Raw genomic sequence first — 26,404 nt, 5'->3', positions numbered from 1 at the left:
CGCCAGCCATTCCAGAAGGGGGGGGGGGGGGACGGTCTGAGGGGCTCCGCCGCGGCCTTGGCGATTGTCGAGCTTCTGGCTCCTCCCCGCGACCGTGAGGCGGCCTCCCTGCCGGGCCCCGGTGAGGCGGGGCCGGGGGGCTCCCGGCGACAGCGGAGGGACCCGAAGGACCGGGCCGTGCCTCAAGAAACGGCCGCGAGGACGGCGCGCGGGGGCTGCTGCGCCTTGCTTTCCGCCCGTCGTTACTGTTAGAGCGCGGCGGCCTTGCTTAAGCATCCCCCACCCTCGCCCAACCCCCCCATCCCTCCCCAAATAGACAACCAGGTACAACTGCTTTGCATTAAATCGTGCCTTTTCGGAGGTAGGGAGCCCTGAAGGGGGACGGGGCCGGATCCCCGGGGGAAGAAGTCTTAAGCCTTGGGGCGGCGGCATTGCAATCTGGCAGTGGGGGTCGAGCATCCTTCCTCGCCTCCCTCCCCCGGCCTGGACCCCGAAAACGGCTGATATTTCAACCTCCGCGTTCAACCCTGGAAATGGTCCAAGCCGACCATGCTTGCAGCTCCTTCAGGGGCCCGAGGAATGAGATGTTCATCCCCTTGATTCTATTAATGGCTATTGTTTTTGTCTGTCTGTCTCCCCCGATTAGACTGTAAGCCCGTCAGTGGGCAGGGACTGTCTCTATCTGTTGCCGATTTGTCCATTCCAAGCGCTTGGTACAGTGCTCTACACATAGTAAGCGCTCAATAAATGCCATTGAATGAATGATCAATAGATGGCTAAATTGGAGTTCTAATCAGGAAGCCAGCGGGGCCAAATTGAGATCCGCTTGACTGGCTACATTCAGGGGCTTCCACTTTTTTAAGGTTCTGATAAATTCTCAGATTTAGCTCCCAAAATTGCTCTTGGAATAACTTCTTGGTGGTTTGGTTGATCCCCAAATAATCGCAGAATTGCCTTTGATTGTTAGCATTTATCCCTGTGGAAAGAGCACGGGTGTTGGAGTCAGAGGGCATGGGTTTCCAATGCTAACTATGCCACCTGCCTGCTCAGTGACCTTGGGTAAGTCGCTTAACGTCTGTAAAATGGGGGTTAAATCTCTCCCATTTAGTCCCTGTGCCACACGGGGCTCGCAATTTGTGTCCAACCTGAATATCAGATATCTACCCCAAGCGGTGTTTGGCACATAATTATCATTATTTTGCATACGAATGTAATTCTTAAATGCTTGCTTTGGGGGCCACTAGCATTCAGCATCAAACTAGTACTTTCTCTTCGGGTAAGACTTTGAAATCCAAAATGGACTTTCAGAAATGGGAAATTAAAGACGAGGGAGAAGTACTTCACCAAGAATATTTTCCTTTACTTTGAAAATTCAATGAAGGGTAGCCGCACTGTTTAAAAAAGTCTACAGGGAAAATGCAGCAGGAATATATACTGATGATTGTTTTCCTTTGAAACTTGCACACCTTGACTCTATATATATAACCTGTGCTTGAATGTAAGGAAGCAAAACCAACTATAAATCAAAATGAAGCCAACTACCTTTCAATCCATTTGGAAAAAAAAGTAAACACCATGGAGAAATATAAATTGGGCCCCAAAAAATCTTTCACACACTTAAGGGTGAGGATCTAGAAAACAACCTTCATAATGTTTTTGTAATGAAGTGATATTTGTAATATGATTCTGTGTTTCTTTTTCAGGTAGATACTGTTTGGCAAGGCATCTTACAAAGACATGGATGTATTTGTTGAAAAAAGGGACAATTTTTAAACAGAAAAAAATATTTAAAAATTTGGCTGCATTCCATCTCAGAACCATAAAATGACACCTGGGGAAGAGCAGATTCATTATTAGTTGTGACTATCCGTCATCACTGGAAGCTTCTTTCTTTCAACACCATCAGAAGATTCAGATATATCCCAGTGGGAAATTTCCCAGTTGAGAGTTTCCGAGAGATGTTTGATACAGGCTGATGTGAACCAATGACAAATGCTGTTTGGGGGTTGGCAAACTCCTAAGACACTGAGTTGGGGACCTGGTGGTGAACCTTACTGTCCTTTCATTATAGTCTTTTGTTTATCCTTCTATTTAAGAACACTGTGTACAGAAGTTGCTACTTCTAAGGATGGAAGAAAAAAATGGTAAGTTGAACAAAATGTTCTATAAAGTTCCTTATTAGATAGATAATTAAAAAGAATTCTAATGCCTCCGCCTCCAAGGGGTCCTGTAAATCTTCACCTTAAAAAAAAAAGAAAAATTATCCTAAATTAGAGACATTGAGATTTGAAGTAATTAGGTTTTAGTCCTGCTCAGAAGCAAATGTGGATCTTGTAAACCTAATTAAATTGTCTACAGCTCTGTAATTGGCTGTCTTTGTAACACAGAATCTGGAGAGTGTTATCATCTCCACAAACTTGGTTTTGTGTGAACTAGGCCTTACTGACCTTAAAAAATGTGCTAAGCACTGTGCTAAACATTGGGATGAATACAGTGTAATCTAGATTGGACCCAGGTGGGGCAGGTTGTGGAACATCATTTGCAGGAGCAAGAAAAGCCAGAATACATTCAGGTCTCCAATAATGGAGGGGTTACTTTCACACAGAACTTGGGGTTGACACCTTGCCATGTGGTATTTATCTCTTGACTGACACTGTATATCTCCACACAGATGAGTGAGGCAAGAAGAAAGTTCCTTAATTTTGCCATCACATTCTAGCCAGAATTGTAGTGAAAATACATGTTATGTCAGAACCAAATATATAGACCCTGGTTACCCAAGCTTTATTCCTTTCAGGGAGAGGGCTGAGAGTGGGTGAGCAGATGGACGAGGGCAGGGAAGGATGAAAGGATGGTACACTGCTACTTATGGGCATAGCTGCCAATCCATCCTCTCCAGTTCTTACACACTTTAGGAAACCAACATCCCATCCACAATTTATGTTTGGGTCACCTGGGAGAAGATGGGGCTGTGTAGCCAGATCTGTGAAAAATTTGTTTTTCTTGCTCCACTTTCAGAAGTGAGGGAACTTCCAGGACTTTTCTGGTTTGTGATCGGTTGGTTTAGAGATTAAATTTACCTTCCTTAGCAGCCGAACCCAAGTACCAGTCCCATCTGTAGTCATTCGTGGAATCAGAGTTGCTTAAAAAGAAATGTTGGAAGCCAGGTTAACTGAGCAGATAATCCCAACTACGTCCCACCCTGTTCTAGTTTCCTCATCTGTGGTAGAGAGATAGTGATAGGGCTTGCATGAAATCCATGAGAATTAGCCATTACGTGAGGCTGCCAAAGTGCTTTGAAGAAGGTACTGTCCTTTGGTCCTTTATCCTTCAAAGAAGTCCTGAGAAAAGACATCAGTTGTCCCCTAGGGTTGTTCAATTCCTGATCTTTAAACCCTAGCCCAGGACTGCAGCCTTGAAGTGGACAGTGGTGGACTCCAACTTGCATACCTGCTACTATGCTCTGTGTGGAAGGAAGGTCTTCTGCACTGGGTAATCTGCTGTTTTTTTTCCCTTGTGCACATTTCCATCTGTTTGTGGGACAATGGGCAGATTGCCTGGTTTTGTCCTAGTAAGATGCAGGGAAAGGGTTTGGCTGATTGACGAACTAGAAATTGCCGCTCAGAATATTCTTAGTGTACTTTCTGTTCACGTTGATGGAGTCTCCCTTTGTAAATGACTGATAAACCTTGAGCCACAGTCCATTCATAAAGATATTAAGTCCGGTACCTGAATGAAGGAATTGATTACAGTACTACTGACCAGGATTTTCTGGGTATTTCAGATGAGTGGAGGTTTAGGGCTTGAAATAGCCAAATACTTCCTCGTTGACCTCTTTGCTCATGCCATCACTCTGGGCTGGAACTCCCTCTGCATATCTGACAGATCACCACTCTTCCCATCTTTGAAGCCTTACTAAAATTGCGTTTCTTTCATGAACAGACATATGGGTTCTCATCCTGACTTTGCCAATTGCTTGCTCTTTGTTTTGGGGCTATCACAGTGTAAGCTTCAATTATCGGGATAGTTTCTTTTTGTAGAGTAGTGCTACAATTTGACAGAAACTTACTGCAATTTCTGAAAAATTCCAATTAGGTTCTCAGTCTTCTTAATGGATCAATACTACCAGGGCTTCATTTATTTTTAAGTGGGACTTCTTCCTTATATAGATGGTATGAAAACTCTTTGGGTTTCCCACAGGGGGACTTCCAATTTTATGTGAATACTTTTTATTTTAGGTGATGCGAAGGCTTTTTGGAAGGAGCTTGAAGATGGTGGAAAAGTGGACTTGATATTTGAGCATGTACAAAGTATACTACAGTCTCTGAAACAAAAGATCAAGGATGGATCTGCCACGTATCAAGGTATGAATTTTTAGTCCATTGATTTTTGTATAAAGAGGAACTGCATTTAAAGGATCCTAGAGTAAAATACCCACTCCCTTCTTTTTTAACAGAATATACCCAAGCAATGATCCTGGTAAATGAAGCGAAGAGTAACAGTTTGCTGCAGATAAAGGGTATGTGTTCTTATACTCTTGTACTTTAAGAATGTGCAACGAGCTGGGCAGGATGTAGAACATTAACCATGAAAACCATGAAATGAATGAGAAATACACAGCTATATTAAATAATTTGCACAAAGTTAAGATTTCTGTATAACCAAGGTTGGACCCCATAAATGCTCCCTTCGCTTCCTGCCCCCTTCTTCCTACAGGCTCCATGTGGTTGTCTGGGCCCTCAGGAGCAAGAGTCTAGGTCTACTACTGTTTGTATCTAGCCCTGTAGGCAGAGGCAGCTGGGCAATAACAGGGAGGGACTGACAGAATTCTTAAGGTTGACTTATTTGGTTTAATGTTTTCAAGGCTGTATCCAAATATCCTTTTGCCAGATTCTAAATAACTGGAATTTAGAAGGCCTCTACCTGAAAAGGACAAGCAGGGATTCTAGAACAGTGTTCTCAAAGAAAAATTTGCAACCATCATGACAATTTTGGGCCTACACTAGACTAAATAATGATAACTGATTTTAAGTTGCATGTATTTAGACAAGAATGGAGATACATGAAAAATGAAACCTTCAGTGTTTAGTGAGGAAATTTATCACTGAAGTGATTTAGATGATTTTGTTTCATGGCTGCCCTTGAGAGGCACTCTTCTTGTAAAAGAGTAATATTAAAGTTGAATTGTGACAAAGTTTAAAAAGAGAAAATTGTTGATCAACATTAAAGAAACTTCAAACAGGAAGCATCATCTCTGGGTGAGTCAGTGATATTTGTTGAGCACTAACTGTGTGCAGAACACTGTACTATGCTCTCAAGAGTATAATACAGCAGAGTTGGTAGACATGTTCCCTGCCCAAAATGAGCTTACAGTCTAGAGGGGGAGAGAGGCATTAATATAAATAAATAATTTATAATATATAATTTAAAGATATTTACATAAGTAGTGAGTTGCTGAGGGTGGGGTGAATGCCAGATGCCTAAGGTCACAGATCCAAGTGCATAGATGACATAAGGAGCCAGGGAAAAGAGGGCTGAATCAGGGAAGGCCTCATAAAGGAGATGTGACCTTAAAAAGTGTGTATGGATACTTTTGGGGGGAAGGAGCAGGGGAGTAAAGTTTAAATGGTGATGAGATGGTAACATTGAAAGTTTTTCTTAGCAAAGTGTGAGAATTTAAAATTTACAAGTAAAAATACCTGGTTTTTATTCTTTGAGGCTCAGAGGAACTAACAGACTTGCTCAAGGTCAAACCGAGCCAGGAATAAAGATCAGACTCCCAGCGCCCTAATTGCTAATCTGAACCCTGCTAGCTAACCTAGAATTATGCAAATATAAGGATTGCACCATTTCTTTTTAATCTCCTTCTGCTTCTGAGTATTTAAAACAGCCCAGTGTTTTAGTTTTACAGACTTCCAACTAATCTCAAAAGAACACAAATCCTATTTTATTCTGACATATTAATGCAGTATGTCTCCTACAGAAAACTTGCCATAGTCTGGAAAACCCAGAATTTCCCTTTAGCTGCTATTAGACTCTAGTTTCCTTGCCAAAAATGCTCCTTTGCAGCTTTTTGATTTTAACCTAATTTCTTTACACCAGGTTAATTAACCCTATTTCCCCAGGTGTCGGGAATTACAGCAATCCTGTTGGCTCTTGGCTGTGCTAAATGGTTTCAGCTTTCCTGCCCTTTGGCCTTGTCTAGTCCTTGTTTGTATAAGTCTCTGTTTCTGAACTGCTTTTTAGTACACCTCCCACCCATATTTTCCTCCATCCAGAAAATACAGCTCTGAACCCTATTGGACCACCCCCTTTGACTTTCAGATGCTAACTGTGTGAATTTGTGCTGCTTTTTAAAGGGGCCTAAACCCCGTGGAGGCTGATGAGAATCGACTGGAAAGTACCCTATTTTAGAATCCATTTAAAATCATCCCTTGTTCTAGACTATCTAGTTCTTCCCATATCCAGATCATTCCAGGTCTTGATTAATCCAGGTATACAAGGTTATACCCCTATCCATTTAACCTCACTCTTTGGCCAGCAAAATAAATAATCTAAAAAATTAAAGTCCAAAATCTTCTTTATACCAGAAGAAACTGGGCCTTTCACTTCTCACTTGCCTCCTTCTCACACCTTTAGAGAGTGGGGCTGTCCAGTGGGTTGGACCTCTGAAACCTGAATAATGTTGCAAGCAATTAAGGCAATTCAGCAGTCTCTGGTTGCTACTGCGGATTTTGTTTTGTTGTGGTTCTACTGGAATTTAATTCTTTCCCACAGATGGAGCACTTGAAAGGGACAAAGAACCCAGAAGTGAAGAAACAGCATCTCCTGTATTTAATGAAGAGTCTGGTCCCCAGATGCCTTCACCTTTGTATGTATTCAAGCCAAATCTCTTTGGTAACACTTGTCTTCAAGTCTTATAAAAGAAATTTTGTTAATTAAGTGGGATTGAAATTGATAAATTCTGTGAAAGAGAAGCCTTTCCAGCCAGGTGAATAGGTCTGTCCTTGACAGGGAAAATTCAGTTAGGAGAATCCCATAGCCACGGGTCAGTGGTCATGGTCAAAGCACATATCCCTCATAGTTATAGTAATAGTATTTAAATGCTTACTGTCTGCAGAGCACTGTCCTAAGTGCTGGAAGATAAAACACATATGGGAACTAGACTTAGTCTCTGCCCCTGGGAAGCTCACAATCAGATACTTTGTATTCCTTGCTTTTGTGTCCCTCCTGGACTTACCTTTTGGGGTTTTGTTTTTTCTTAAGCTTTTATGATGGCTTATCACCATGCCTCTCTGCCTCCCTCTGTTGTTGTTTGCTAAATATAAAAAGGATTATATTTGTGTGTCTCCGCCTTGATATTTTGCACCTTGAGCCCCAGTTACAACACTGCAACTTTACCCATTAGGACCCTGTGAATCCTAGTCCTATACCCCACTCTGAGGAGGCAGTTAGCCGATTGGATACCTGCTTCCAGTCCAAGGAGAGCTGTAGTGAAGGACCATCCATGGGAGTGGGACCAACCTAGTCTGGACCCACCTCAGGGCATTTCTTCAGTTAGTTCTGAGGCCCCTTCAGTTCTTATCTTCTCTGGGGAGGTTCCAGCAGGTTCTGGACCTAATGGAACCACCCCTGAGCAGATCAGATCCTTGGTGGGTGCTCTATCAACTTTTTCACCCAAAAGATTTCCATTCTGGACCTGGGGTGGGTAGGCCTCAGAATCGTTTGTCATCCCGGAGCCATAGGCCGCGAGAGGAGTTCGGGAATCAGGGTCCAAGCCAGGCTGGAGGGAGTCACAAGTGCCCTTCTGCGTTTTCCAATATCTTTAGCCACTGGAAAGCCAGTGGGTTGTTTCAGCAGCCATAGGGATGAAGGAAGCAGAACTGATGGCTCTCAAGCTAAGGTGAATCTCATGCGTGGAGATTTCACAGGGTTCATCCCTGATCTGGGTGCTGGCAATGTTTCTCTTGCATTCAGCTCTGGTCCCTGAACATCATATTCTAAGGATACCGTCACATCCCCTGGGGGCTTGCTTGAGAATAGGATCAACTGCAGACTCACACAACTCTCTTCCCCTAGACTGTAAGCTCGCTGTGGGCTGGGAATGTGTCTGTTCATTGTTGTATTGACTCTCCCAAGCGCTTAATACAGTGTGCTCTGCACACAGTAAGCGCTCAATAAATACAATTGAATGAACAAAATGTATTTTACTCTCCCACGTGCTTAGTATCAGTCAGTCATATTTATTGAAAGCTCACTGTGGGCAGAGCATAGTACTAAGCATTTGGGAGAGCGCAGTATTAACAGAGTTGGTAATGTTCCCTGCCCATAATGAGCTGACATCCTAGAATCTAGTACAATTGAATCTACAGTCTCGTACAGTGCTCTGCGCACAGTAAGTGCTCAATAAATACATTGATGGAAAATCGTAATCTGATAGAACTGAATGTAAAGTGTTGAATTTGAGGATTCTGGCCAGAACTTTTCAGTTAAGGTTTTTTGCTTTACTTCTTTCTTCTTTACTTCCCTCATACCTTTGCTAAGCATGGGTCACCTGAATTTATAGAGGCCACAGATGAGGAGAAATATATGTCAGGGCATTGGCTCGCAAGCATAAGACATAGTAGAAAGTTTAACAATAAACCCCTTTTTGGGTTATTTTAGGGTCTGACATCTATTTAAAGCCGGCAGTTTGCTGGGGAGTGGCAGGGAATGATTTTAAACTGCCAGTCACATTAGTGAAAGATTCAGAAGTGAGCACCCTGCAAATTTGGGTTGCTAATAATCTTTTTTTTTTTAATCATTCTCAACAGAACCACAGAGGATAAAGCAAAGTCAGCTGCAGTACCTGGAGTTTGCACTTCTGAAGAGAAAAAATCCCCTTTATATTTGCCTTATCAGAGTCATAACTGCCATAAATGTCTGACTAAAAGACCGCTGATCTCCTTCAAAGGGGAAAACCCACTTAAAATACCCATCCTATGTCACTTCCAGAGGCGACATGCAAAGACTAACTCTCATTCTGCAATACTTCACGTGATTTACAAAACCCCTTGTCGTAGGAGTCTGCGAAACTTTCAGGAAGTCCAGCGTTACCTGCGTGAGATCGATTGCAATTTTCTAAGTATAGATCAGTTTTCTTTCAACACCTACGTCCAACTCAATAGGAGTATCCTCAACCCAGATGCAATCGTTTCCGACTTTGATGTCAGCAAGGGAGCTGAATCCGTGCCCATTTCCTTCTGTAATGAAATTGACAGCAGGAGGTTACCTCACTTCAAGTACAGAAAGAGCACGTGGCCACGTGGCTATTATCTAAACAACTTCTCTGGTGCATTTACTGACTCTTGTGATTGCTCAGAAGGCTGCACTGACATGTAAGTAAAAGAATGTGACATTTCCAATAGATCTTGGGGTTCCAGAAGGCCCATATCGAAAGAATGGGTAGTGATCCTCATTAGTGATCCTCAAGCCTCCCTTGCTTAGTAGGAACAGGGCAAGATGAAGTTGGCCATAAGGCAGCCCTAATTTCAAGCTTTTTCTTTCAGGACCTGCATTTGAGGTTTGAGGGATTCCTTCCAGAAATGCTTCATAGTCTGAATTTCTTTTACCTTCCAGATTTTTAAAAAATGGTATTTAAGTGCTTACTATGTGCCATGCACTCTACTAAGTACGTGGGTAGATAGAAGATAATCAGGTTGGACACATTTCCTGTCCCACATAGGGCTCACAGACTTAATCCTCATTTTTCAAGAGATAACAGGAATTGTGCTGGGTATGGCATCAAGCCATTGGCTTCTCCATCGCCACCGCTTCTCAGTTCAGAAACGTTCCAGGCTGGATATCTTGTCTGTCCTGGTCCCGCTAGAAAATGGCTGAAACAGAAACAAATGAATGATTCTAGGTATAAATTGCATCTTTCTTTAAAATATTGGCTAACTTGATGCTTGCTTGGGTTAACTTCACTTGCCTTTTAGATCGAAATGTGCTTGCCTTCAGCTGACAGCAAGAGGCCGCCCTGAAGGGTCTCCCTTTTCAAATAAGATGGAGCCTCCTGGGTATCGATATAAACGACTGCAGAGACCTGTGCCTACTGGGTAAGAATCCCAGGTGTTTTACTTTGGGGTGGGCGGAGTGTGTCTAGGCATAACTGAATCCCTTAGAGGTAGGGGGTTGGAATGTTTTGTAGTTTAGGGAGGCCTTTGGATTTTCTGGGCAGAAAATGCTTTTCTCACAATTTCTACACGTTCTGGAGCCCCGAGGAGTCTTACTTGGCAGTCATTTGCACCCCAAGAAATCACAATTTCAGGAAGCCCAACTGAGAGTGTAAAAAGTCCATCTTTGGAAAGATAGTGTGGGGGCCACTGGCTCTTTGTATTTGTCAAAATGCTATTTATCTCCTGGTGAATATTAACAACATCACTACAAATATCAATAAATGATATGGTTGTTCCCACCTGGGTGATTTTCCGTAGGTATTTTTTTTAGGCTGGGTGTACATAATAGCAAAGAAGTTATTTTTGGGAGAATAAACAGGTGCAGAGGGTCATAGTGTCAATTTCTTGTTATGGGAACTACTTCTGTCTTTTATTGAAACACGTGCGAAGGCAGGGTGTTCCACAGCTTTCCAGAAAAGGTCTACTGTTGGCAGTCGGTGAGCTACACAAGATAAGGTGTGTACCCATCCTTATGCTTAACATTCATGTAGAAAAGGGGTATGGAGGAAGTGTTTTCACACTCATCCTTAGCATTCATATAGAAAAGGAGTAAAGCGAAGGACAAACATTTTTGATGAAACAATGGAATGCAGTTTGAAAACTCAGGCCTTGTGGATCCTTATCCTCTCTCCCCTCTGTGCCGAGTATGAACTTGTCTGTGTACCCCTGAAGCATTCTGATCCTCACCCCAGCCCCACAAGACTCATGCCAGTTTTCATGCACTTTACTATTTCCTCTATCTCTTAAACTGCTTTAGTGTCTTTTTCCCCCTGTAGATGCTTTGTGGGCAGAGGTCACATTTACCAACTCTGTTTTATTATACTTTCCCAAGTGCTTAGTACAGTGCTCTGCAAACAGTAAGCACTCAGTTGTTTGCTTGTGCCAGCCCAGCCTTGGTGTCAGTGAAGAGGCAGGAGGAGTGTTGATGCATTTTGTAATGGAGATCTAAATGGCTTCTTCCTTCTCTTGATTGTTCTTTCCCACAGGGTGTTCGAATGCAGTCTGCTATGCAAATGCAGCCGCTGGACCTGTCAGAACAGAGTTGTGCAGCATGGCCTTCAGGTGCGGCTACAGGTGTTCAATGCGGAGAAGAAAGGCTGGGGGGTCCGCTGCCTAGATGACATTGACAAGGGAACATTTGTCTGCACTTATTCAGGTAAAATCAGTAGAGAGACAGGACTGAAAAACTGCTCATCTAGTTTTAAAATGTTGTGAAATTAGAAGGGGTTGCTCACACTCTGGAAGGCAGGAGATGGGGAATTTAGACCATCTTGATTAATTGGGGAAATGGTCCTGTTCTCTCTCCCCTCACCCCCCCCCCCAAAAAAAGAAAATGAATGAAATTCAGCAGGGGAAAATGCAAATAGTTCTGTTTTAGAGGTGAGAAGGGGAGGAAAGCTACCTGCTCTGTACCCTCCTGTTTCTGCACTGTTAGAAGGTGACATTCATAGGGAGATTCAGCAGGGGCAGAGCACTGGACTGGACAAGCTGGGCCATATTCAGAGAGCCAGCATGAGAGGAGGGAGGGAGGGAGGGAGGGAATCAGTCTGGGATAAACAAATTTAGGAAATAGGAGTTTGGGAAACTCAGGGGAAGAGGAATGCTGGCTTCCTGTTTGTCCAGAAGAAAGAGTAACAGGTCACATTCTAAACTTTAAGTTCTTAGTGGACAGGGAGCAGGTGTCAATAAATTCTATTGTATTGAAATTTCCCAAAATCTTAATACAGTGTTCTACTCACAGTAAACACTCAATAAATACCTTTGATTGATTGGTCCCAACTTAAAATAAGGAAAAAATGCTTGCCCCATTACCGCTGCTTGCCTTTTCTGTAGGCTCCACAGAAGGTGTGGTGTAGTGGAAGGAATCCTCAAAAGATCTATAGGGTTTAAACGGGAATTTCAGCAAGATCTCTTTGTCAGCCTAGGGTCTACTTCATTCTGCATTGCTTCCTGAGAAAATCTCTCCTACTTCCCTTAGGCAGGTTACTAAGCAGAGCGTGTCTGGAGAAAAGCAGTTGTGCCCAGCAGGATGATTCTTTGAAAAGTAACAGCTCCATGCCACTTTCAAAGCAAAGGAAGATAGAAGTTGCCTGTTCAGATTCTGAGGGGAAGTTTGTCAAAACTAGAAAGGATATCTCTGGCAACACTGAGAATCAGGAATGCCTCCTCCCAACCAATGGTGACCCAGAAGACCGTGTGAAGTAAGTGAGCAGGAACTTGTGAATATCACCTCTTTCGGGATCTCCTTTGAGTTGCTTGTAACTTCAAGAGGGCTTGGATTGCCTGTGGATTTCTTGTGTAGATAAATTTATATTTTGTGTAATAATGTTGGTTTCTCCCACCATGGTTCCCAAAGAGGCATATAGTGTTTATTTGCAAAGTGTAAAAACATGGGCTTGGTGTTTCTGTATATTTAATAAAAGATAATAATGGAATTAAGCATGTACTACGTGCCAAGCATTGGGTTAAATCCTGAGGTAGCTGCAAGGTAATCAGATCAGGCAGCGTTGGTTAGCCCCCATGATAATTCCAGTCTAAGGAGGAGAGAGAGTAAAAAGGTGTGGGCCATGCATGACTCCGTTTTCCTCATGCATATTGAATTGTTCCAGTGCATTTTCAGCCTTCGCCCTCTGATAATTACACTCTGACACAAATGCTAGCCTCAACTCAGGCCCTAGCTGAGCAACCCAAACCCTCCAGAGGGCAGCGGGACTGGTGAAAAGAAAGCCAGTTGGAAAAGGGGAAATCCTTGGACTAGACTGGATGGGATCCCAGAACCCAATTAGATAACAGGGAGACCACTGGGGTGTGGTGTGTCAGAGAGAGGTAAACCAGTTCTGATTCTGCTTGAAATCACCTATGCTTAAGTATTCTGGAGTTGGCTATGTTAAAGATGTTAACACGTTCTGCCCTCTACAGGAAGCAGGATAGAAAACTAGAGTGAAAATCTTTCTTCGGTCATGGGTCTTCAGCATTGGTTTTTCTATCGTTTCTATACAGGGATCTGAAGTATGGATATAATCCAAGGAATCGAAGTCATCCAGGCATTAGAAGGCCTCAGTCGAAAACAGCTATTCTTCAGAGTCACAGAAAAAAACTGGTAAAGTCTCCAAAAGTTTCAGAATCTCTCAGCACCCAGGTTGTTTTGTCCCTGGGTGACAAATATTTATTCCCTGTTCTTTCCCCTTTCTGCCTTTGGACCCAGAATGTTGTTTTTCTTTTTTTTAAATAATGGGAAGACTTTTTTATGTGGGATAGAGATGACAAGAAGGGAAATTCTCATATCGGGGAAGGAAGAGAAGTCCTGCGACCCCTGCCTATTTTCAGTGGTGTTGCACATCTTTTTGTGGAGAGTTTGCTTACAGTCACCTAAGGGATTCTTCTGCAATTCTGTCCTATTTGGGGACAGGAAGAGTTCTCTAGTAACTGATCATTAAACATACAGTAGACAGAGCATGGTTTTCCCCCAAAGTGAAATCAGTCACTTAATCATTGGTATTTACTGAATGCTTACTCTGTGCAGAACACTGTACCGAACACTTGAGAGAGTATAATACAATAGAACTGAATGCAAGCTCAAAGGTAAAGCCTCAGGGCTGTTTTCTCTCCTCCTTGGGTCTAACCTATGAAGCAGTATTCCTGTGGACACAGACTGGAAAGGATGAGGGCTTATTTGTTTTGGGTCACTATAGACTGTCAGCTCCTATTACTATAGTATTTGATAAGCACTTTCTGTGTTCCAATGACTGCAAATTCCTTGTGGGCGGGGAACATATCTACCAACTCTGTTGAATTGTACTCTCCGAAGCGCTTAGAGCGTTCTGCCTAAAGGGTTCAATAAATCAATTGATTGATTGTTTTAAAATTTTTGCTGTCATTATTCAGGGTGACCTTAATGTGAATAAAGATTAGAAAAGCTCTTTAAGTAAAGCAGGGAAGAGGAAGTCGGGGAAACGTTCCTTTAAACCTGTGGTACACAGTTGAGAATCTGAAATCTGGTGTTAGGAGTTGGAGCTGATAATGCAGGCGGATGTAGCAGCAATGCAGGTCTGATGATTTGCATGTAGCTATAATGTAAGATAACTTGAAGTGAACCTGCACAGTCATCCTAGCCGTAGTCTGAATAGTGCGTGAAAAAGGAACTGCATCAAAAGATGCCATAGCTAGAATGTTAGCTAATAACTCCACTACTGTATCTGCCAGTTCAGTCCTGGAACACTCCTGAGAGTAATCTCACTTTGCTTTATTGTCTGGTTGAGGACTAGCAAGGCTGAATTAGTCTGGCAGTAAAGTAGACTTGAAATTTGAGCTTCAACTGTGAAAGTCCCAAATGGTGCTCATCCCCTTGATATGGAAAATACATCCCCCAGTACCCTCCCATGATGCACAGTTGATGTCCCAAGGCCATTTTAGGAATAGGAGTTGCTCTATAACAATGCCCTAATGTGTGCGGGACAGATACACATGCACGCTGACATACCTCAGACATACCTCTGTGGTTAAGAGGGAAGGTTGGCTTTCCTCACCCTAAAGAGCTCTTTCAAAAGTTGCATGGATTTTGCTACCAATTAGAACCACTACAGTTTTTCACCCTGGGGTGGATATATTTTAATGAAACTGGAAGATACAGAGCTGAGGATGTCTGGGTGAACTCCAAGGGCAGGATAGGATGTGATATAATTTCCGTGGACCTTTGCCTCAGGATCAGTAAATCTAAGTGACAATTTAGAGATCCAGGGCAGACCTGTATTATTCAGAGTTGTTGCGTTCTATGGCAGATCCCCAGTGCTTAGCAGTCTTTTTATTTTTAGGGACTTGCAGTTCTGGAATTTAGTGTGAGCTCAGAAGAAGAAGAAGAAGGAGGAAGAGTTGGTGGAACTCATTCTATCAAAATTAAACTAAGCCCCAAAACAGAGAAAAGTACGTTCACAATCGCGTTTCCTGTCCCTACTTGTTTTCCTCCTTTCTCTTCTTTCCTGCCTCCGACTTGTTTACTTTCCGTGCCATACCCATACATCCTTTGTCAAACAAATTTGAGCAGCGGGGGAAATTACTGGTTGCCAGGAAGCCACAGTCATCTGTTGTCTGACTACCCCAGATCCTGTAGTCGAAGTTTAGAGCCGGGGGGAGGCAGTAATGTTCAGGCGTGTTGTCAGGAAAGGTGCCAGTTCTTCATCTTGAGCATGGGGGTGGAAAGGGAGCAGAGATTTGGAGTGGTAAAGGGAAATGAGTGTTGGAAGGGAACAGGCTTCAAAGAGGTAATAGGCCATAAAGCCACCATTTTGGTTCTGTTCAGTCCCGACTGGAAGCTCAGATCTTGTTAAGAGACCTGAGATGAGCAAGCCAGGGAGACCAGCTCAAAAAGCAGAGGGGCATTAGACCCTCTTGGATTGGGCGGACACTAAGTGTGGGCTTCTCAGATGGATCAAAATATGAACCTCAGCAAAGCCACCACTCCAGCCATAGCTAATCCACTGAAGTGGAGCAGGTCCCCAGGGTTTGTAGGCACATGGACAAACAGCTGAAAAAAGGGATGCCCAGAACGCCCACCAGGCAGGTTGGAAAGTTGCAGCTGAGTTCAGTTTCCAAGTGTGCAGTGAGCAGGTCTGGGCTGCTGCATCCAAGCTGGTCGCCCAGAGTCCCCAGGTCCCTTAGGCCTCAGCCCAGAGAAACCCACCCCACTGGGGATATTTTAGCTAGCACAAGCCTCCCACCCTACCCCTCCATTTTGGGAAGGGGGCGGTTGGATTTTAGAGTGGAAATGGCACCCTTCCTTCAGAATGGCAAGTTGGGAACGTATATTTCCACTTTTGTCTTCTGGTGATTCCAATTTTGCTCTTGAATTCATTTGAGTCGTGAGCATTACTACATTTGCATATTTTATTTTGGGCTCCAAATGATCCAGGAAGAGACTGAGGGCCTACATACTCAAAATAGAAGAAAGCCCTAATGACTTCACTAATTCGTGTTTGTCCTTTACAACAGCAGAACTTTCATTCAATAGAGGATCAAAAGGCAGATGAAAACCTGGGTAGTAATTATAGGTTGACCAAATTTAAGTTCTTAAGGATTGGGAGAAATAGACAAGATAAAGACAATGAATTTTTTCAGGGTGCATACCCATCTGCCTGTCTGTGATCGATATGTGAGTCTGTGAAAATGTGTTCATTTGCATGATTGGGTGTGGAGAATCCATGACATCTCGTAAATCAGTTTGAAGAAGAGTTCATCTTGCTGGGCAGTATATTAAGGATTTTTAGAAGGCGGGTTCTGACTGGTTATCCTCCAAATCCACAGGAGACAGAACAGGAGAAAGTGGGCATAATTTTCAGTGAGAGAGTTCCTCCCCTGGGGGAGGTCCACAAGAACTGAGGGAGCAATGCCCCGCTCTCTGTGTCTGCTAGCTGCTCAGTCCCTCTTGTAGACTGGAGGCATGCCTAGCTGGGTCTTCTCCCTAGAGGTTTCTGCACAGGGGAATAACAGGCAGAGTGGCCCTCTCAGGTACCCCGGAGCGCACAATCCTTCCAGGCTGGAGGAGAAGCCGGCCTTCCAGGAGAGGTGGGAAGGAGTGACCTCAGCTATATCTGTTGCTCTGTTTTTCTTCCTGTTCCTCTGCTGCTGCTACTGACCAGTTGCTTTGGCTGGCTGCAGACTAACATGCAGACTAACAAGTTGTTTGACATGCCTAGATTATGAACTGCCCTAGTAAAAACAATAATTGTGATATTTGTTAAGCGCTTATTATATGCCAGGCACTGTACTAAGTGCTGGGGTAGACCCAAGATAATCGGGTTGCAAACAATCCCTGTCCCTACATGGGGCTCACAGTCTTAATTCCCATTTTACAGGGGAGGAAACTGAGTCACAGAGGAGTTAAGTGACTTGCCTGAGGTTACACAGCTGACAAGTGGCAGAGTGGAATTAGAACCCAGGGCCTATGACCTTCAGGCCCATGCTCTTTCCACTAGGTCTTGCTGCTTCTTAGTAAAAGTAAGAGTCAGACAAGGGTCTAAAGGATCCACACCAAATAAAATTTGATTCAGCTCTCCTTCTGCAGTTCCAGAGACATAAAACCCCAAGCTGTTGGGGGGGGGGGGGGGGGCAGGCACCCTTATGCATTCCACAATAGAAATTTCCAATGTACAGTTCCTACGCGGGAGTCAGCCTTGCTTGGAACTACCTACAATGCATCTTCCACCCAACCCCTCCGTGAGCTGCAGAGAAAGTATCATTTGGGGAAGGGCAGGTATGGGCATCACTGCCTTCCTAGGAAATCCACTAGGAACCCCCAGCTACTCAGCTGCTGTTTCAGAAGGTTCACTCATAAAGTCTTGTGAAATTTCCATTAGCAGAACCAAGCTCTGATTCTGTGGAAGGTTTTAAAGATGACCTGCTGAGCAAATCGAATGTGGTGGATGCCTCCAGTCTGAAAGAGGAGACTCCAGTGGAGAATGTATGCGAACAAGTGACTGAAATTGTTGAGGACCAAGAGGACCAAGATGAAAAAAACTTGGAGAGTCCAAATCCAGGGGCCTTTGGTAGTGAAAAATTTCCGTCTGAAACCCAGAAGGATTTTTTGAAGACATTTAATAAAGAAGGCACTTATTTATTGGATGCCACAAAAGAAGGAAATATAGGGCGTTTCCTTAACGTGAGTATATAGGCTGAACTTGAGTAAGCTTGTTTTAATAAAAATCTAGCTTCTGTTTTTAGGATTGTTGGCAAAATCATGGACATTTCCTAAGAGAAAAAATATATTAGTACTATTATTGTATTTGTTAAGCACTTACTATCTGTCAAGCACTGTTCTAAGCACTGGGGTATATACAGGTTAATCAGGTTGGGCACAGTCCCTGTCCCACATGGGGCTCAAAGTCTAAATTGGAGGAAGAAACAGTCAGAGGTCATGGGTTTGAATCCCGATTCTGCCACTTGATGATGATGATGATGATGTTGGTATTTGTTAAGCGCTTACTATGTGCAGAGCACTGTTCTAAGCGCTGGGGTAGACACAGGGGAATCAGGTTGTCCCACGTGGGGCTCACAGTCTTCCCCTCTATTTTACAGATGAGGGAACTGAGGCACAGAGAAGTTAAGTGACTTGCCCACAGTCACACAGCTGACAAGTGGCAGAGCTGGGATTCAAACTCATGACCTCTGACTCCAAAGCCCGTGCTCTTTCCACTGAGCCACGCTGCACTTGTCAGCTGTGTGACTGTGGGCATGTTACTTCACTTCTCTGTGCCTCAGTTCCCTCATCTGTAAAATGGATGAAGACTGTGAGCCTCATGTGGGACAACCTGATTGCCCTGTATCGACCCCATCGCTTAGAACAGTGCTGTGCACCTAGTAAGCGCTTAACAGATACCAACATTATCATTTAATTCCCATTTTTCAGATGAGAAAACTGAGCCCCAGAGAAATTAAGTAACTTTACCAAGGTCACACAGCAGGCAGTTGGCAGAGCTGGGATTAGAACGCAGGTCCTCTGACTCCCAGACCTGTGCTCCTTACTTGAAGAAGTGCCATAAGATTTATCCAAAGTTGACATACATCACCCTTAATAGGCAGTTTCAGCAGATAGACTTTCATTTGATTGAATTAGGAATTTTAAAAGTTCGGGCAAGCTGGGTTGTAGTGTGCAAAATATTTTTCTTTTTGTTGCTTTTTGAAAAATCCCACCCCAACTGTGAGCTTGGAATATGTAGTTTCTCCCTTTCCCTCACTAGGAGTTGAATGACTGAGAGGAGAGACAGGGAAAACTGGTTCAGAGATGTCAGGAATCTGCTGTTGGGGAAATTTCAGAACAATGCCCAATTTATTTGTGGGTATATGCATGTGTGCATATGCATTTGGGGTGAAAATTAGGAGATTGGTCTTTCATGGGAGGACTTTTATATTAATAGTCCTGACCCATAGAAAGAATGACTAGTCTTGAGACCTACCATGAAGAGTGATGAAAGAGTTGGCATTCTTTCCCCTACACGTGTTGTCATAATTGTAATATTGATGGTATTTATTAAGTGCATACTGTGTGCCAAATACTGTGCTATCTACTGGGGTAGAGATAGGATAACCTTATCAGAGTCCCTGGCTCTCATAGGGCTCAGAGTCTTAAAAGGAGGGAGAGTGGGGATCTAAACCCCATTTTACCCAAGAGGAAACTGAAGCCCAGAGAGGATGTGACTTCCCCAAGGTCACCCACAGCGGGCAATTGGCAGAGCTGGGACTAGGGCCCATGTTTTCTGACTCCTAGGCCTGTGCATTTTCCACTAGGACAGTGCCCTTTACCAGTTGAGCAAATTAAGTACACAGACAGCTGAGCATCCCCACCTAATGACGTCCAGTTCCTGGATTGTATGCGGCCCCATTATGTGCTCCCACTGCATTAGGACAGGGAAGGACACCATGGTGATCTTTAAGTGTGGTCATAGCATTCTCCTGACTCCGGGTTCAGGATAATAGGTTAGACCATCCCCACTAAAAACAGATTTAAAGTAAACAGTGAGATATGATTGGTTAATTTGCTGTTCAAGAAATCAGTGTGATAAACCTTAAAAAGGAAATAATGTACAGGTTTTCCAATAGTACAGTTTCACAGCCTTGTGAAGTCTGAGTTTTTAATGTTAAATCCTTTTCATTTTTTTACAGCATAGCTGTTGCCCCAATCTCTTTGTGCAGAATGTTTTTGTGGAGACACACGATAGAAATTTCCCATGGGTGGCATTTTTCACAAACAGGTATGAGCCATTCTACTTATGTGATTGATTTCCCTGTGGACTGAAAGCTTCTTATAGACAGTAGTCATGTCTACCTACTCTATTATTGGTGTACTTTCCCAAGCACTTTGTACAGTGCTCTGCACAAAGTAAGCACTCCAAAAATACCACTGAAAGACAGAAAAATTGTGACTTAAAACAATAATAGGGAATGGAGGGGTTTTTAATGGTAGTTATAAAGTGCTTTCTAGATGTCAAGCATTGTTCTAAGTCCTTGGGGGAAATACAAATTAATCAGATTGGACACAGTCCTTGTACCACATCTGACTTTCTGATCCTCAGGTGTATTTTGGATTATCCAGAACATTATCCTGAAAGTTGCAGTTTCAGGCTTACTCCTCTTCAGAGTTTCTTTTGGCCTCTCTGAATTGAGGGCACAGGCTTCCAATCCAGGTGCAACCTAACCCAGAACTTTTAAGGTTGAAACTGCAGGGGGATGTCTTTCTTCAATTAAAACAGTTTAGCATAGTCCATGTTCTGTTTCATTAGCTGGGTAGTAGGAGAATTTGCTTTTAGTACTTTTTGTAGCATTTGAGCAGAAGAGTACTGAAAAGGGGTGCAGATGGGTTTTTTTTTTCCTAAAGACTGACATCAAGCTGAGAGCTAGGGAGTCCTCCTGACTGACAGCTATGCTGGGAATGTTGGCACCTTTGTGCTCTTGCTCCCCTCAACTCTCAGCTTGGAATCTGGGGAGTTCCTGGGGCCCGAATATCTTTCCAAAATCACACACCTCCCTTTTTCCCCTGATAGGCACACCGAATGGTACGACTCTTAAAATATCAGTTCTGTCAGCCTGGGCAGCCCCTGCTAATATTAGGTTTGTCCTGGGTAGGTTCCGGCCCTCAAAAGAGAATATTCCATTTGAGAATTCATTTCCAAAAAAACAATTCTGGCCACAAGCAAGAAAGGCCTGTGTGTTGGAGAAGCTCTGACTGTTCAAATGCTAACTTGACTTGTGTGCTTCCCCACCCCAGCTATCTATTTCTATGTCCATTTATATTCAGGAAATTATAGCTGTTCCAGGATTTTCCAGGTTTAGAATTTGGTGGATGTTAATGAGAGTAAAATGGATAATACGGAGGTCTTTTGTTCGTGTGTCTGATGGTAGCAGGCTGTTCTGAACACCAGTGGTATTTATTGAGCGCTCACTTTGCACAGAGCACTGTAATAAATGCTTGGGAGAGTACAGTACAGTAGATCTAGTAGACATGTTCCCCACATGCAAGGAGAGGCCTACCAGTGACAAATGGCAACATGGTTTGATTTATATCACAGCCAGTTTTTCTGACTTAATCTGTTTATTTTTTCTTCCTAGACATGTGAAGGCTGGAACCGAATTAACTTGGGATTATGGTTATGAAGCCGGAAGCACCCCAGAGAGAGAGGTCCCATGTCTCTGTGGATTTCAGAAATGTAGGAAAAGAATATTATAAGTGTTTAATGCAGAAAGTAAATTCCTAGAAATGAACCGCATGTGGAGAGAACTGTAAAATGAATTTCCCATTTACAGCGAGCACTCACCCCAGAGACGACTGCACTCAACTCATTCCTGATCGATCAGTGCGAAGAACTGTTTTTGAGCACATGGGCAAGTATAACAGAATCAAGTCACACATTCCCTGGCCTCAAGAAACTTACCAATCGAATGGGGGATACGGAAGAAGATCAAGGTTTTAGCGGGAAGTAGTACAAGTATATCAGGAAAGATTAGCTGAATAAATCAAATTTATTGAAAAAACAAAAAGAAAACTGTAAGTACCGAGGCTAGGGATACAGTCTTACTGATCCCTTGGGGGCAGGCAGCAATGTGGGTGGAGACGAGAGGAACAGAGGATCAGGGTTCAGTTGACATGACCCTCATTTAACTTCTCACTGTCCCTTGTAAGAGGGGCTCCACACCTACGCCTCACTCTGCGAGTAAAGACCCTAACCATTTTGCAAGCTACCTTTTTATACAAAGACCTGAGTTTCGGTCCTCCCTTTCCTACCCCTAGCTGGGTGCAGCCAACATGCCCAGTGCCTTCCCCTCAACAGGTCAAGACTGTGAGCTTCTTGTAGGCAGGGAATGCATCTACCAACTCTGTTATACTGTGCCCTTCCAAGTTCTTTGGTACAGTGCTCTGCACCCAAGTGCTCAATAAATACTATTGATTCCCTGTCTCTGCCCCTCCTCTTACCTTAATTTCCTCCTTGTTTCTTTATGCAGTTGTCAATCACTCCTCCCCCACTATGGAGTTGGCATCATTGAGCCTTCCCTGGCTGTACTTATGTTGGGTTCATATCTGTTAAATCCAGGGAAGGCTCCTTTGTCTTAAAGTCTCCTTTACCATCAGGATGGACTTTTCTATGGTGTTTTGAGTTAGTTTCCTGTTTTCTGTCCCTAAGTCACCTTTGGAAATGTTTTTAATTGCCTATAGGAATGATAAGCCTGGTGTGGGCAAGGCCTGTCTCTCTTTATTGCCGAACTGTACTTCCCAAGCGCTTAGTACAGTGCTCTGTCCACAGTAAGCGCTCAATAAATATGATTGAATAAATGAATCTAAATCCCATAGGAATTTACTGGAATGGGGCAATCCTCTCATCATCAAATGGGTCAGTGTTGGGTTGATGTGACTGGTGTGTTATGAATTAATTAGGGAAGGCTTCAATCAGTTTTTTATTGACTGTCTACTGGGTGCAGAGTGCTTGGAAAAGTACAGTTAACCCAGTAGGCCGATCTTTGCCCCGAAAGAGCATACAGGCTTCCTGGAAGAGGTGGATGTTAGAAGGACTTTGAAAATGAGAACTGTGTTTGGATTTTGGGGGAAAGAAAATTCCAGTCTGGGAGAACAGGACAAGCGAGAGGTAGGAGGCAGGAGAGTTGAGAGAGACATCTAGAAGTTGAGTTTGGAAGAGGAGCAAAGAATATGAGCTGAAGAGTTGTCAGGGGAGAGAACCTACTTGTAAAGTGGAAAAAGCTTGAGAGAAGCATGGGGATTTTTAAAAAATGTTAGTTTGCTTAAAAGTGAATCCCAGTTTACTAAAGTGACCAAGAATTATGTGAAGCAATGACAAAACAATAAGGGAATTTTGCATATCTATTCTGTTCCTTTATCCTCATGAACATGGAACCAGGAACAGAGGGGGAAGAGATTGATTTTTCTGTTAGGAATATTTATGTGTTTTGAGGTGTCATACTCAGAAGACTTATTTTTTGTGGCATGCTGTTGCAGCTATGTTGTTTTTTGTTTCTTTACCAAAAGTGACCTCCCCTTTTTCCAAACCTAGAAAGCTATGAAGCCCTTCTGAAAATTAGAAAGCTGGATATTTCTAACCTTTTGGAATTTTATTTATTTTTTTTGGACTGTTTTTATTGAGAGATATGAGACAGTCTCAGTCTAAGGAACCAGAATTCTTATGTTTATCCTCTGCAGATTAAACATGCAAAAAGATTAGAATAATGTGTTGCTTCATTAGCTACCTCAAAGGTTGACAACCTTTTTTTTAAGGGAGTCAAAATGAAACCTTTGAAAAGAATTGTGGCCTAGTGGAAAGAGCACAGGCCTGGGAATCAGAGGACCTGGGTTCTAATCCCAGCTCTGCCCCTGGCCTGCTTTGTGGCCTTGGGTGAATCATTTATCTTTTCTGTCCCTCAGTTTTCTCATCTGTAAAATGGAGATTTAATAACTCTTCTCCCTCCCCTTTAGACTATGAACCCCATGTGGGACAGGGAGTATGTTCAACATGGTCATCTTGTATCTACCCCAGTGCTTAGTACAGTTATTATAATTATTATTACTTTGAGCAGTGGATGCACAGAGAACTGTATAGTTTGTGTTGTGTGCAGCCACTTCAGAGGAACAGCTGATGCTGCTAAGGGGAATGGGAAGGGTGGGAGAGGGGGAGGGAGAACAGTTGGAGCTTTCCCTGCTCTCCAGTGAGGCCTGGATTCACCATCATGGTTCTCCCTCTGCCCCTTTGGTGCTCAGAGGCGAGCGGTGGCTATTTCCTGCCCAACTTCCTGCAAAGTTTTTTTTGCTGATAGGCGGCGAAGCTAGTGGTGTCACCCTCACCTTGCTAAGCCTGCCAGTGGCTCTCTGAGCTTGAGAGCCATTTTTGATTCCAAATCAAGCCAAGTATTCCTAAAACAGATGATTAGGTGAGTTGTTGTTAGGTCTTTTCGTAGTATTTGAGCACAGAACTGAAATGCAAAAGATAGATTTTGGCATATCCATGTTTTTATGGTATTTGTTAAGCACTTACTATGTATCAAGCACTGTTTTGAGTACTGGGATAGATACAAGATAATCAGGTTGTACACAATCCCTTTCTCACATGGGGCTCACACACTGAATTGGAAGAAGGGGGATTTAATCCCCATTTTACTGGTGAGGAAACCGAGGCACAGGCAAGTTGCAACTTTTGACTCCCAGGCCCATGCTTTTTCCACTAGGCCATGCTGCCGCTCAAATGTGAGTGTGCATGCGCAAAAACTTTGTTACACCACTGATTCCCAGGAAGCTCTGGGGGGACGTGGAAAAGTTATGGGTCAGGATCCCAGAGGGTGGTACAATCCCTGCTGCTACTTCTCCCTTTGTATCCCTACAGCTATCCTTCCTATGTTCTACGATGACATTTCCACAGTTCCCTGCTATCTGAGAGGTGGGTACCTTAGTGGTAGAGGTATTTATTGAGCACCCATTATGTGCAGTGCACCACAGTCTATGGAGCACTTGGGAAAATAAAATTAAAGCACAAGGTATGTTCCCTTCCCACTAGGAGCTTAGGAACCCAGTGTGGCAGTCCAGGTCCCTAGAGTGACTGCCGTGGTAGCCTGGGAAGGAGGTGACCACTAGGGTCACCTCCTTAATGGCAAAGAGCCCAGACGCCTGAGCTTTTACACAGCAGTCACATGGGCCTGATTAAGGTGTCAAGCAAGCCTTGATATTTTGTTTTCTTTGAACTGCGCAGCTAATTTATGGGAGAGAATTCCCTTTTTCCTAGAAAAGTTAGCTAGGCCAGTTGATGAAAAACTTGTTCTCAATTTTCTACATCCCTGTAGATATGTCGCCTGGAATCCACCAGAGATGTGGTGAGGTTACTTAGGTTATGCTAGAAATGTCCATTTTCTTCATCAGAACATTTAACCCCCTCCAGGATCATTAGTATTTGAGTGTTGTTTTGTGTGCAGAACAAAAGCTTGGGACACAGCCAGAAGTTCACAAACTCTTCTGTCACCACCCTCAAAATGGAAGTTAGGCACCTGTGAAGCTTCCCATCATACACTGGATAGCATGTCCTTAATTCAGATCTTTTTGTACTGAAAATATACCCTTCCAGGACAAAATTTAGGAAAGCCATTGGCTCTGGAGTAAAAAGTAAGTAACCTCCCTTTTCCCCTCTTGTAGAAAGAAATAATTCCTTTCAATCTATGCGAGCCAAGCACAGTTACTGTCTGTGAACTTTAACTGTGAGCTGTCTGTGAACTGTGATGGTAAACTTTTTTATGGTATTTAAGCACTTTTTATATGCCAGATATTGTACTGTACTAAGCACTGGGTAGCTACAGGCTAGTTTGGACATAGTCCTGGTCCCATGTGGAGCTCACAGTCTTAATCCCCATTTTATAGATGGAGTAACTGAGGTATAGTGAAGTGACTTGCCCAAGGTCACACCACAGACAAGTGGCAGATCTGGGATTAGAACCCAGATCCGTCTGACTCTCTGGCCCATGTGCTGTCCACTGAGTCACGCTTCTTGAGAGCAGAGATCTTGTCTACCAAGTCGATTGTGTTGTACTTTCTCAAGAGCTTAGTGTAGTGATCTGCACACAGTAAGCACTCAAATACCATTGATTGATTGCTGCCCTGTAACCTTGGGCAAGCTACTTCTCGGTGCTTGTTTCCTCACCCGTAAAAAAGAGGATTTAATACTCGTTCTCCCTCCCCCTTCTTCAGTGAGCTCTATGTGGGACCAAGGACTGGAATTTGTATCTGCTCCCGTTCTTGGCTCAGGAATTGGCCAAAAACACCACAGTTTTCATTATTATTATTAGGGAACTGGCTTCTTGGGAAGAGTAATATTGAAAAAAAGGGTCAATCCTGATTCCCACATCCTTCTCCGGATTCCAGTCAGGCCGAGGCCCTGCCTCTAACCCCGACAGGCATGCTAAAGGCTCGAAGGGAGGGCAGGGCGCGCATGCGCCGCAACACGGGTTTCCCCCCCCCCCCAATTGAAACAGTGTGCGTCCTAGCGCGTCCTCCCCTCCCCTTACCTCCAGATGCGCCGCCCCAAGGCGTCACGCGGGCGTCCAGGACGTGATTTCCTTCCCGCCGGGTAGGTACCATTCGTCTTGCCGCGGGAGGGGTGGGGTGGGGTGGGGGAGGAGGCGGCGCAGGCGCACCGCCTCGCGCGCGGGAGGGCGGGGTC

The 26,404-nt window shown here is 43.7% G+C and overlaps 1 protein-coding gene across 5 annotated transcripts; it reads left to right on the top strand.

Annotated features, from left to right (window-relative positions):
- Nucleotides 1–43: 43 nt before the first annotated feature.
- SETDB2 (SET domain bifurcated histone lysine methyltransferase 2) lies at nucleotides 44–23,433 on the top strand. 5 transcript variants are annotated; one of them, XM_029047999.2, is made up of 15 exons: nucleotides 44–324; nucleotides 1,704–2,144; nucleotides 4,239–4,364; nucleotides 4,457–4,519; nucleotides 6,778–6,871; nucleotides 8,814–9,377; nucleotides 9,978–10,097; nucleotides 11,204–11,373; nucleotides 12,196–12,418; nucleotides 13,218–13,317; nucleotides 15,029–15,137; nucleotides 17,567–17,868; nucleotides 19,869–19,957; nucleotides 21,312–21,409; nucleotides 21,507–23,433. In XM_029047999.2, the coding sequence occupies exons 2-15, from the start codon at nucleotides 2,129–2,131 to the stop codon at nucleotides 21,671–21,673; spliced, it is 2,241 nt and encodes a 746-aa protein (XP_028903832.1). In that variant the 5' UTR covers nucleotides 44–324; nucleotides 1,704–2,128; the 3' UTR covers nucleotides 21,674–23,433. The 5 variants fall into 5 exon arrangements, with proteins under 5 accessions (XP_028903832.1, XP_016083130.1, XP_028903833.1 ...); XM_016227644.3 differs by lacking the exon at nucleotides 44–324 and adding an exon at nucleotides 705–1,059; XM_029048000.2 differs by lacking the exon at nucleotides 44–324 and adding an exon at nucleotides 1,154–1,623.
- Nucleotides 23,434–26,404: the final 2,971 nt, after the last annotated feature.

Source organism: Ornithorhynchus anatinus, chromosome 20 (genome assembly GCF_004115215.2).
Source record: "Ornithorhynchus anatinus isolate Pmale09 chromosome 20, mOrnAna1.pri.v4, whole genome shotgun sequence".
Taxonomy (NCBI): domain Eukaryota; kingdom Metazoa; phylum Chordata; class Mammalia; order Monotremata; family Ornithorhynchidae; genus Ornithorhynchus; species Ornithorhynchus anatinus.
This window is presented reverse-complemented; position numbering and strand designations above follow the sequence as displayed.